The sequence below is a fragment of the Maylandia zebra genome, linkage group LG20, assembly GCF_041146795.1.
Source record: "Maylandia zebra isolate NMK-2024a linkage group LG20, Mzebra_GT3a, whole genome shotgun sequence".
Taxonomy (NCBI): Eukaryota; Metazoa; Chordata; class Actinopteri; order Cichliformes; family Cichlidae; genus Maylandia; species Maylandia zebra.
This window is the reverse complement of record NC_135186.1, coordinates 19,148,754-19,162,326: the sequence shown is the minus strand read 5'-3', so window position 1 is coordinate 19,162,326 and position 13,573 is coordinate 19,148,754. Positions and strand designations below refer to the sequence as shown.

At 39.1% G+C, this 13,573-nt stretch overlaps 1 protein-coding gene across 4 annotated transcripts in view; it reads left to right on the top strand.

The window, feature by feature from the left end:
- The first annotated feature begins 516 nt into the window (after positions 1-516).
- LOC101477160 (paired box protein Pax-7-like) overlaps positions 517-13,573 on the top strand; it is a 51,652-nt gene continuing 38,595 nt past the window's right edge. The window contains exons 1-4 of one of the 4 annotated variants that reach the window (XM_076878067.1): positions 517-934; positions 1,744-1,979; positions 2,204-2,330; positions 2,729-2,857. In XM_076878067.1, the coding sequence (XP_076734182.1) occupies positions 850-934; positions 1,744-1,979; positions 2,204-2,330; positions 2,729-2,857 (577 nt within the window). In that variant the 5' untranslated portion in view covers positions 517-849. Of the gene's footprint in view, positions 935-1,743; positions 1,980-2,200; positions 2,346-2,728; positions 2,858-13,573 lie in introns of all 4 variants that reach the window. The other 3 variants (XM_076878065.1, XM_076878066.1, XM_076878064.1) reach the window with 3 other exon arrangements.

Genomic DNA, 13,573 nt, shown 5'->3' with positions numbered 1-13,573 from the left:
GGACAGACACTGCTTCACAATTTTATTTCTTTTTTCAAACTTTTAGAAAGACGTGATCAGAAAATGAGACATGGAAAACACTTTCACCTTAAAGACTAAAAGTGTCAAACCTTGAGGACTAGCTTGTGTTGCTGCTTTTGGCTCAAACTGCTTTAAGCTTCTTTTTTCCCAGCTGTAAATAAAAGGAAAGAGTGAGCACAGCACACGTCAATGCCTGCAGCTGTTCATTATAGAGTAGTTGCACTGGCTTGCAGTAGCCTGTATTTGACAGGTGCTGGTGTTTTGTGTCCATCCAGTGTGACGTACAGGCGGATGTGCGGGTGTGGAGGATGTGCTAAGTCTGTGTTAAGGCCTGCATTTTCAGTGTGAGTGTATCGTGTGTTTGGTATGTGTGTGTGTACGTTTGTGCGTTCTTCGTTCTCATTGGCTGCTGAAACTTGTTGGAGCCTTTTCCCCTCAAATAAGAGAAAGCGCCAAGAACCTATTGGTTCTCGCGAAAAATCGTCCATTCTCCAGTCCGCCTGGTCCGGACTTCTCCGGGAGAAAATAAACTGATGTCAGACAGAACAACTGTATACTGCGAGCACATTAGCATTTTAAGGACTCCGCTCCACAGCAGTCCCGTGTGCCTGAATGCTGTGGGCTCACATTTTAACATCCAACCGCCGTTTTCGTTTGTTTGCTTGTTTGTTTGATTTTTACTCCACGCTGGATCTGACTGCCACTTTTTATCCTCAGAACGCGTGTGACCAACAAATCAACTCTTGAATCGGACATCTAACGTGTCCATCTTTTTTCTTTTTTCTCTTGTCTTTTTTTCTTTTCTTTTCTGTTGTTTTTAATGCTACAATGTCGTCTTTGCCAGGAACGGTACCACGAATGATGCGCCCGGCTCCCGGACAGAACTATCCCCGCACTGGATTCCCTCTGGAAGGTAGGAGCTTGACAGTAGCCCTGAACAACCTCTCAGACTCCGGTAGATTTTTTGCGGAGGCTAAAAAAAATGCGAGCCTAATTTGAAGATTATTCAAACAAATATTCTGCATTAAACATTAAAGGCACGTGAGAAGACCTTCAGCGTGCTTAACAGTTAAGGCCTCAACTCCAGGGTAAACTTTGTGTGCAAGGACTGGCACTGAACACAATTGCATGAATAAAGGCAAGTGCCCCCCCCCCCCCCCCCGCCCACAACCCCCCCCCCCCAAAAAAGCTCACGTTGCATTATTCTTATGCTAATACAATTTCCGTTGTATTATTCTTATGCTAAATATTAAAGGCCCCGGTCACAAGCACACTTAATCATCCAGTGACCACTTTGTCAGCGAATTGAAAACGACTAGAAATTCCAGAGAAAACAGAGACAGTCTCTACAGCACTTGGGTTGCTTCAAGTTCCGCGCGCCTGGAAATTGGCACCCACCGGCAGAAGCAGAGGATCAGTCCAATATTTGGACAGCGTGACGGCGAACAGTGAAACGTGGCAGCAGGTGCTCTTCACCTCCTCTGCTTGGCATGTGGAACTGTGAAGTGTTAGCCCTTAATGGCGATCAAATGAGATTTGAAAACAATTGACACGTGGTACTGTCAGTGAATACTGGCAGGGAATAGCTGAAAGAACACCGGGCTCGCATTAGGTGTGATTGATAAGAAAAATAGCCTGTCATCAAACTGGATTATTTAATAACAGACAACAGTCTGCGCTTAAAGCCGCTCTGTACCGAATCTGGCCTTGTGTCATCCACAGTATCTACTCCTCTGGGCCAGGGACGGGTCAACCAGCTAGGGGGGGTCTTCATTAACGGCCGACCGTTGCCCAACCATATCCGACACAAGATAGTCGAGATGGCCCACCACGGGATCCGGCCCTGCGTCATTTCGCGCCAACTTCGTGTCTCCCACGGCTGCGTGTCCAAGATCCTCTGTCGCTACCAAGAGACCGGGTCCATCCGACCCGGCGCCATAGGTGGCAGCAAACCCCGGGTGAGAGAAACGATCTAAAGGACAACACGGATAATTGTCTGTCAATACCACTAGGCTAAATGATAAGTTAGTAATCTGTAGATTATCTGTAGGCTTCCACAGCCTTGTTATAGTTTATATTTCCACCTGCTTTCTAAAAAGTCACTCGAAAGATTTCGGGGCCTGTAGCCTGTGGCTCAGCTCACTCTCCTTGTTTCTGTGTGGCTCACGGCAACCTGCAGCAGGTAGCCACGCCGGATGTAGAGAGAAGGATTGAAGAGTACAAGCGGGACAACCCTGGCATGTTCAGCTGGGAGATCCGGGATAAGCTACTGAAGGACGGGGTGTGTGACAGAAGCACAGTCCCTTCAGGTGAGGCCTCCTCTGGTAAGCGGCGTTTAATTCACAGTTTTACTCTCTGAATTTTGCCCTCCGCGAAGAATACATAAAAACAGACTTTCAAATCAAGGAAGTTATCACGAAAAAGATATTATTATTATTATTAATATTATTATTATTGTTGTTGTTGTTGTTGTTGCTATCGTTGTAAATGGTAATATGGTAATAACAAAAATAATAACAGTACAATATAATAAAATAATAATGATATAATAATAGAATAACAGTGAATTTAATATAAAAACATTCTTCTTCTTCTTCTTCTTCTTCTTCTTCTTCTTCTTATTATTATTATTATTATTATTATTATTATTATTATTATTATTATTATTATTATTATGTTATTGCTAAAGATGCCTTTCTGCTCGCAGTGAGTTCGATCAGCCGTGTACTTCGCGCTCGTTTTGGGAAAAAGGAAGATGAGGATGAGTGCGATAAAAAGGAAGAGGACGGAGAAAAGAAAACGAAACACAGCATCGACGGCATCCTCGGGGACAAAGGTAGGCCCCGGGAGGACTAGCGGCTAACTGTCTGCTAATCAGGTCTAAACGGGCGTTTTGCCCCATGACTTCTCCCGCCTGGAGCCGCTTAAATATTCATGGTGAGCGCTGGCGCGGGCTCCCGTCACGCTAAACGGTGACAAATGTCCATACCGATCACAGGCGACAGGAGCCAGGCCGTCAGCTCCGTGTGTGGATACCAATTTCAAGCAGAATTTTCCTCTGAAATGACATTTAGCCTACAAACAAACAAACGCTAAATAAATACATGAACCTAGCCAAAAATGGCACAATTACATATATGCATGTATTAAATTCACAACTTTTAAAATGAAAAGGCATAGTAAATATATCGTTATAGTACGATTTTAATGGAAGGTGTTAAATATCCCCTCTTCATATTTCTTTCATATAGACACGTATACATGGCGGTTGGAAGCTTTTGTTTAGTTCATTTTTATTAAAGTGACGTCGATGCAGCATGTTTGAATGTAGCGTGTGGACGGCCGTCTGTTCTTTAAACTTGAGGCCTGCAGCGGGCCCAGTGCTTTCTGACCACTGGTTTCACTGGTGATTTTTTTTTTTCAAACAGCTATCAAGTCTCCCCCTTTCCACATTCTTCAAAAGATCAGCCCAGCTAGTGTCTCTGTGTCATCCGAGCTTGGCATTTCATAATTTGAAGACTTAGCCTATTACAGCTGGTAATGAAACCTGCCTCTGTTGAATAGGCGTCTGTGTTGGAGAGGGGTGTAATAGCTGGAAGGCATGGTAAGAAATATATTTATCCCCTATCAGCCCTCACTCTCACAGTCCCAGGCACATGCTGTTGAAGGGCCTTAAAGCAGATTAAATTGAGCCTTTTATTTCTTTTCACTTTCATCTCTCAGTGGCTCACTTCATGGTGTGAAGCCTGCAGCATAAATTCATGAGATTGTAAGCTTTCCGCTCCCCTTGTTTAGATAGTATTTTTTAAAATATATATATATAATTATTTTAATTTTAATGTTTACTTTTGGTGGTGTGCTGTACATATTTCAGCAGGAGTCAGAGGGAATTTTAGGTTGAATGGAAGAGGCAGTAGTGATTAAGACAAACTCATTGAAGGGTACTGTTTACCAGTTTTATTTGATCAATTATATGAGATGATTTTTTTATTTACATGATATGTGAGCACTGATTACAGCAAGCTAAAAACGCCATAAAATGAGAAAGCCTAATTTGAAATAACCTTTAAAAGTAACACACACACACGAACACGTGATAGTCTGACATTTACATATAACTGATATATGACAAACTTACTGTTAATCTTCAGTTAGGATCATTGTTTACGTTTGCTAAATGTACATATCAAAGCTTCAAAGTAATGGCCTTGGTTCTGTAAATTACTGTCACGTTGTAGAAAACACTGAAAATGCTTCTTGGAGGTGACTGGAATCCAGTTAAACAGCTGTCCAGGCTGTCTTTCTACAGTTTATAGCTATTTAGTGCGTATGCTGTGTCTTAAAGATATAAATAAGCATTATGTAGAAAAAAACCCTCTAGAGTCCAGCCTGGTTGAAAGAAAAAAGGTACACAGTGAGGATAGAGAAAGCACTTCAAACAAATCCAGTGGAGGTGACGGGAAGCTTCTTTGCAGAGAGCACGGTCTGTGGGAAGTTGCAGCTATTAATAACAATTTCCCCGGGCATTCACACTTACTCTACTCCACCTTCACTTTCCTCCAGCTATTTTACCTGGGTTGAAATTGAGGGAGACTTAAATGCTGTCTGCAGATAACACAATCATCACAGCCACGGTCCTGGGCTGTGCATCACTGTATTAAACTGGGATTAACCTCTCTTTTCTCCCCTGCTGTTGTGCACCAAAATTCACATTTTTAACAACTGTGTTACAAAATGTAAAGGGGATTGGAAGTCAGTGGAAGTGTATCAGCAGTAATGAGTAGTGAGTCAAAATCATCATGACAGTGATGTGTCACAGTCATTCGTGGGGTAAAAATTCAAAAATGCTGCTGGCATTTGCGTCAGTGTGAGGATCTGCTGCTTTTCTGTCTTTGACCTGTGGTAATAGTTGGCATGCTTAAATATAGCATTTTGAAGGCATCATCCCACACAGCAAAATCTCCAGTGTTAAATTAACACTGGAGAGTGTCTATATGGGTCCACACCTCTGAGTGTTAAATACAACACTGTTGAGTGTTAAATTAACACTTTTGACAGTGTTATATGTTTAAAAGTAACCGAGTCAGTTTTGAAGATTAACAAAGTCTAACACTGAGCAGTGCTGATTTTTTAACACTGGAATATTTCTAACATTTTGAGTTATTTTCCAGTGTTAGAAAATCAGCACTGCTCAGTGTTAGACTTTGTTAATCTTCAAAACTGACTAGGTTACTTTTAAACATATAACACTGTCAAAAGTGTTAATTTAACACTCAACAGTGTTGTATTTAACACTCAGAGGTGTAGACCCATATATACACTCTCTAGTGTTAATTCAACACTGGAGATTTTGCTGTGCAGAGTGCACATGTAATTTATTTCATTTTAATTAAACAAAGAATTGTAAATATTACAATGAACATATAAAAAGTGTATTGAATTTTAAATATAAAACTAAAGGTTTCCAAACATCAGAAATAAATCCCATCACACTGATTCCAAATCTTTGTGGAGATAATATTTGTTGTCTTACGTAATGATCTAGATTACATCAAAGCATTACCACCGATCAGATGTATAGTTTATAATGATGTACTGTAAATAAAATTTTGTAAGATCCTTGATGAAATTTTGTTCACGGCATATGAATATAAAATGTATTTTAATATAGTATGTTACATTAACACTTTATTGTACTGATATAAGAAGTGATATAAAAATCCAATATAACCAAAAGTCTTAATTTTTATAGCGAGTGATAAAATAAATTAATCACTAGTGAAAATGTAAAAAATCAGTGATGTGAGACCATGATGTTATAAACATCATCACGTAGCCCTCGACTAAACATTCCTAGGATGCACTGATTTTATAGCAAATCATTCCTCTGAAGGACAAAAGAATGCACAGACTTAGGAATCAGCTAACACTGTCCCTAAAGCTTTGAAAAGAATCAACATATAGACATGCTAGTAGTCTGTGATTATGGATGCAGAGGTTGTTTTGCGTCATAACAGGGAAATTTTACTCCCTTACAAATGAGTTATAAGTATAAAAAAGGCACATATGTTCACAGAAGCTGGTTCCACTGTAATGCTGACTGTTGAAGCTGTGGTGGTATGCTGGCCTGAGGGAGACCTGAGGGCACGCTTCCTCTGCTCTGTTTCAGACTTTAACAGCAGAGGAAAAAGTAGGTGAGGAAGGTATGAAGCTGCTGGTGCAAAGTGAGGAGCTTAGAGGCTTTGATCCTCTGTTGCTTTTCATTATTTGTAGCATTTGTAGTGACACTGCCACAATGAGGGTTCATCACATTAGCTGAAGCCAACACTGCCTTCAGGCTTGCCTGTATAATAATTAAAGCCCATTTTCTATATGAGAGAGGATCTGTCCAGCCCTCTGTTTAGAGGGACGGCCTCTCTTCCTGGGATGTCTGAGTGAAATCATTGTGGTTATTTGGAAACAAATGACATCAAGTTTTCACATCTTGAATTAATAGCTGCTTTCCTTAAAACCAGAGATAAATATTTAACATACATTTTAAAATTACAGTTGTCTCCCTCTCTCTCACCATGTGAAATGAAGGGAATCATAGTTGGATGAGGTTGTGGAGGTGGGCAGGGACAGCATTAGATCCCTGTGGGGAAACTGGGTCATTGCAGACGCACAGAGGAACAGGATAAAGCACAGTAACACAAGACACACAGCAAAGAGGAAAAATCAGAAAGCAACATGGGAATGTTTTATTCGAATAGCCTTACTGTGTGAAAAGATCAAAACTGAAATATTTAAATCATATAAAAGACAGACATCAGAAAGTGAGTCAGTTAATGTAGAAATGTGTGACAGTAAGGTTTCAGATTAAAGCAGGTTCAGGGCTTGTTGTCAAGGATGAACAATGCTAAATATAAGTTGTTGCCCCAGGGAGAGCAGAGATTTCATTAGTGGCCGTTAGAGGTTTTTTAACAGTTGATAACAGAAGAAATAACTAAACAAGTTTGCATTTCCAGTTTTTGATAACATCTACTTTAAGCAAAATTTTCAGCAGTAAATCAGTAAAAGTTTCAGACTTCTCAGTTGTTTTAGTGATCATGTTTTCATTTACGTATGTGGAGGAATTTTCTGAGTTTTATTTTTCACATCCAATTTAAGGATTACATGTGAAAAGAAGACTGCAATTTGCAATAAAAGTGAAGACTATTTGTGGAGTGATTCACATGTGTTTTGGAGCATTGTATTGGTTGTTCAAATATGCCTTAAAAATAGGCACCGAGATATTTAACAAGAATATTTTCCACATAATTTGTTATGTTGCATATAATCAGTCTAATGCTCTGTATAACAGACGTTCAGATGTATCATGTGCCCAGAAATTAATTTTGTTTGTCGCAGCTTGCTTTGATGATGAATGATAATACTGAATTACTGCTGATGACAATGATAATGTGGATGAATCAAATTCAGTGACCAGCAGAAGGATCCACAGGTTCTACAGAACATCAGAGAAGAATACCTATTTTTACACCAGTTGATCTGCTAATATTTTCTTATTCCCATTTATGAGTATTGGTTCCATTTCTGTAGTCTCATCAAACAGAGACTGATTTCTTTCAGACATTTCAGTTACCACCAAGTTAGGTAGTTGATAAATTAATTTAATACTTTCAACATATGAAACATCTTAAAGGTTTACACCAAGAAAACATCACACTTGATTGTAATTGTTGGTACTTAGAGTGCAGCTAATTGTATGATTTCTTTTCCTTTTCAACAACTATAAGCATGTTTGCCGGCTTGACTTTCCTTTATTTCTGCAGAACTGGGGACTTCTCAATGTTGTCTTTGAGAAAACAAATATATATAAAGGGGAGCTGCTGAACTGGGAGAGGGCTTTGAATAGGAGAATAGCAGCCCACTTCTTAGCCGTGGAGTGTTTAGTAGCCATCCCTTAATCCTTCTTTCATTTGCCGACAAATGCCAAGGATCTTGTCTGGCAACCCAATAGGAAGCTGATCAGCCAACAAAAGAGGAATGGTCCACAAAGAGTAAGCAGGCAAAACTGGGATGAGGGCAGTCAGAAGCCTATGGCATCCCATTAACAACCCATTTGTAAAGGATATACACAGTGCAAATGCAAAGAGAGCAATATAATATTTGCACAAACAATATTATAACAAAATAATGCAATGTTAACACTTTGGTCAGTCTGAAACCTTAAAGAAATATTATACCTCGGCTGTATAGTTCTAGTCTAATTCTGAATTTGTATCGCTCGTGTCATTATTCTATGAATTATATTGATCAACGTTTTACATGTATTTTTAAATGAGTGGAATACCTCATAGCCGGAAAACACTAAATGCCAAGATACATTTTTGGAAACCTTAAAAAGCCTTTTTAGATTTGAAGATTTCACTCACCTTTTCAAGGTTTAAGAACTTCATTTGATATCATGTGCTTGATTGGTTTGTTAGCTGCCTGTGTCAGGGTGTAGAAGGGAAATATCTACTTTAATCCGGTTCATTTGGCTGCACGGGAAAACTTTCCGCTGTATGCTAACAGACCATTCAGAGAATGTTCTTTCTACACCTTGCTTCTCTCACAGCTAGCTGTAGGATTAAACTCTGCTGTCTTTAAAGACACCGCTCCCTGCCAAAATCAGTCGGACCAGAAATACTCTGCAGCAGCTTTGTAATGCCTTTTAGGTTATTCTTCCATCTGCAGCACCACTGAATTTATTTTGAAATTAAAATAGCTTAAAAATTAAGCTTGGATAAGTTTTAATGTAGATTACATGTTGATTTGCAATATCACTTCCTTTATAATACAGCAACGCCATATAGCTTGTGAGTCTTTAAAAACAAGATGCCCCTGAGATTTAGGGGGAATAATGTTTACAATTCAACAACAACAACAACAAAAAAAAAAATATATCAAAGCAGATATCTGGATTTAAAGAAATAACAAGGCCATAGTTCTCTTGCTTTATTGCAAAGTAAAAATTTTAACTATTATTTTTCAGTATAAAAATATAAACATGTAAACCAATCATCCTGTTGCTGTATTATTCATGGAATTCGATATTGTTAAGGTCCCAGGAAAACTAGGATAAAATTCCAAAAACCCAGACTCCTCAGATATTATCTTAAATGTGAGTGTTGGGGCCTGCGCCTAATTAATATGAATGAAATTAAGCATGAAAAGAAAAGATTTGCATTAAAGGAGGATCCAAAGAACAAGATCATAGTATAATACTGAAAAGAGGGTTTGAAATCTTTTAATGTCCCACTGCCTGTTTAATTTTTGTTTCAAATGTTAAATTTTATGACAAACATAAAACAAACAAAAACGAGCAGAGAGTGTGTGAAAGTGATTATCTGTATTGGGTGATTAGGAAATCATCTAAGAATTATTTAGCAAGTTTAATTTCTCTGGGGGTGAGTGGCTTTTCTGTGGGTTTCTCCATAAGTTCATGAAGTAAATCTCATTTAGTAAACACCATCTATTCATAGTTATTGGCTAAAAAAACAACCTTAAATAAACAGAGATTACTTGGGTATAAAGGCCCAACAGTGTTTTTGGTTGGTGGGTGAGAAAATGTTCACTCTGTTTATAGGAATGAAAGTGGATTATCAGCCATTTCTCTATCACTGCAATAAAAATAATCGAGCCAAATCTTTAGCACAGTCTTTGGTCATGGTGGAAACAGCATTGTTCACACTGTGGCTTCATGAGGGACCACACTCTGACACGCTAGTAACCTTGGATTGGTGAATGGATCTGCTGCAGCTCTTTGCACAAAAATCTTTTTTCACTTTGTTCTGAGAGAAGTCTAAAGGTATTGATTAACACAGCATGCGATTCTTAGTAGGTTTTACTACAACCTGACCCACGAGAACAGCCTCAGCAGTAGTAGTGATTTATTCTCTGATTGTGTTTAACTCTAATTACAGCACATCAAAAAAAAAGTCATGCAAACCGGTCCAAAATTTTGCTGTAATTTCATATTTCAGCTGCTATTACTGTGGATGGCATAACAAAATATTCACATTTACATCAAAACAGGAGTTTGATGAAAATGACATTTTAATATAATTAATCTTCCTTGTCTGTGTGCCTATATTTATGTCTTTTAATTTTAAAAAATATCTTGATTTGAAGAATTTGCTTTCGCCCAGACTGCGAAATGTTTTGTGTTTGCTGTGTGCAGGCATGAGCAAGTGTGTAGAAACAACTTTTATGTATGTTGTGGGCCGCTAACAGGATGAGAAGAAAAAAAAAATTAACCTGGGTTGAAATGGACAAGGAGGCCAGCCTGCTATTCTGTGCCTGCATTTGCCACTGAAGGAGTTGATGAACTCCTCCAAGTCTATTAAAGAAAGGAAACAATATGAACCGAAAGCTTGAGGCAAGCAGCCTGACAGTTTATAAAGTGGCTGCCATTGTAGCCTGAAGGCAGATGCATGAATACCTCTGAATAGACTCCGTCAAAGTGATACGATTGAGCTAGACAACAGCAAAATGCTGAAAGGCTTCTGCTCTGTGCTGGTGAGCTGATCGGCATTTCTAATGCTTCTGTTTTGAATGAATTTGCCACTGCAGTGGGAGGGATCGCTGTGGCCGACGCTCTACTCTCTATTATTAGCATTAGAAGAATTCTTACAGCAACTTCAAGCAGCAGGTATAGCAGAACTACTAGAGAAGCATTTTACCTGAATGTCCTTTTTGGACTGCCTGCAGCAAACATTACCTAATAATGACATGGTTTCAACTCAACTGCATGAAAATAGTTAATGATAAAACAATAATAGCGGTGCAACACGACTGAAGAAAGCTTTAGGTAACATGAAAGATATGGGCGCTCTGTTAATTTGGATGAATGGGCCCTTTAAATAACCCAGAGGGAGATACAGTGGGGCAAGAAAGTATTTAGTCAGCCACTGATTGTGCAAGTTCCCCCACCTAAAATGATGACAGAGGTCAGTAATTTGCACCAGAGGTACACTTCAACTGTGAGAGACAGAATGTGAAAAAAAAAAAAAATCCATGAATCCACATGGTAGGATTTGTAAAGAATTTATTCGTAAATCAGGGTGGAAAATAAGTATTTGGTCAATAACAAAAATACAACTCAATACTGTGTAACATAACCTTTGTTGGCAATAACAGAGGTCAAACGTTTACTATAGGTCTTTACCAGGTTTGCACACACAGTAGCTGGTATTTTGGCCCATTCCTCCATGCAGATCTTCTCGAGAGCAGTGATGTTTTGGGGCTGTCGCCGAGCAACACGGACTTTCAACTCCCGCCACAGATTTTCTATGGGGTTGAGGTCTGGAGACTGGCTAGGCCACTCCAGGACTTTCAAATGCTTCTTACGGAGCCACTCCTTTGTTGCCCGGGCGGTGTGTTTTGGATCATTGTCATGTTGGAAGACCCAGCCTCGTTTCATCTTCAAAGTTCTCACTGATGGAAGGAGGTTTTGGCTCAAAATCTCACGATACATGGCCCCATTCATTCTGTCCTTAACACGGATCAGTCGTCCTGTCCCCTTGGCAGAAAAACAGCCCCATAGCATGATGTTTCCACCCCCATGCTTCACAGTAGGTATGGTGTTCTTGGGATGCAACTCAGTATTCTTCTTCCTCCAAACACGACGAGTTGAGTTTATACCAAAAAGTTCTACTTTGGTTTCATCTGACCACATGACATTCTCCCAATCCTCTGCTGTATCATCCATGTGCTCTCTGGCAAACTTCAGACGGGCCTGGACATGCACTGGCTTCAGCAGCGGAACACGTCTGGCACTGCGGGATTTGATTCCCTGCCGTTGTAGTGTGTTACTGATGGTGACCTTTGTTACTTTGGTCCCAGCTCTCTGCAGGTCATTCACCAGGTCCCCCCGTGTGGTTCTGGGATCTTTGCTCACCGTTCTCATGATCATTTTGACCCCACGGGATGAGATCTTGCGTGGAGCCCCAGATCGAGGGAGATTATCAGTGGTCTTGTATGTCTTCCATTTTCTGATGATTGCTCCCACAGTTGATTTTTTCACACCAAGCTGCTTGCCTATTGTATCGGTGGCTGACTAAATACTTTTTTGCCCCACTGTATAGGACTGTGCATATGAGAGGAAAGCCAACTTCTCTGAAGCCTGAAGTCACACAACACAATAATATAAATACCCTAGCTATTTATTCCATTAATTAATAAACTGTATATTGCAGGGGTCTCAAACATACGGCCCACTATACATTTATATCCGGGCCGTGCGATAATTTCCTATGTCAGTAATTAATGGCCCCTCAGTATGTGGAAGCCAAATCTTCAGCCCTGCTGAGAATTCATGCAGACAGGGGCGGGACTCTATTTTGATTGGCACATCATGCGAGCAATCGCATGTACAGACAGACTTGGATCATACCATTATGTAAAAGAAGGAAGGATGGCAGATGATCTGAAGACAAGTGTAGTAGTACAGGCCAGGTACACAGAGAGCCAAGTGCAAGCTTGTGGAGCAAAAACAAGCAAAAACATAAAATGAGCAGCATCTGGCTGCATTTCCATCATGTTGGAGAATTTATAAAATTAAGAGCTGGATAAAGGGATACCCACTTTTATTTTCAGACATTTTCCATTGTGCAAGACAAAAAAATATATAAAAAATTGTCTAGGCCTTAAACCTCATATGTGTTCTCCTTAGTAGTAACAAATGCATAAAAATAAGGCTTTCATATAACACTATAAACAAAGTGTTTTTGAATGGCAGAAATGCAGAAATGTCTGCCTGTAGCAAAGAGTGTCTAAATGAGGCCTGAATGTGCATGAGAAGCCATTTATAATTCTTGGTTGAGCTGCTGCTCACAACAAACAAGCAGAAATTTTGACTTTTAACTGTATTTTTACAAGTTTTCCTACCGATAAAAACCTCCCTTAAAGCCATCCATACTATACAAAGTAATAAAGCAATAAAAAAAAAACTGAGCTAAGTGTTGGGACTAATAAAGAAAATGTCTTCTGAAAAGGAACAGATAAAATGTCACATTTAGTCATGTGTTTAAACATATTTGATGTCAGTTTTTTGTTGTGGTTGTTGATCAGCAAGGAAGGACATTCTCCCTTTGTCCATGATTTGAACTGCCGTGCTCATTAAGAGGGAATGAATGAATAAAAAAAGGCAAGTGTATTCAGTTGAAAGAAGAGATCCTGCCCCCCTGATATCAGCAGATGTCACTGTTGAGGCATTTTAAGTTCAACAGCAGATTCGTTCCAAATTGAGAGATCATTTATTTTATAAATGAAAATGGATTGAGATTTTTTTTTCAGTTAGTTACTGTTTTTTGTTTTATATAAATATATAGTTTTTTGTTATATATACATACATATATATATATATATACACTTGCTACAGTATACACACACACACACACACACACACACACACACACATATATATATATATATATATATATATATATACATATATATATACACTTGCTACAGTTATATATATGTGTGTATATATATATGTATATATATAAACACACACACATAT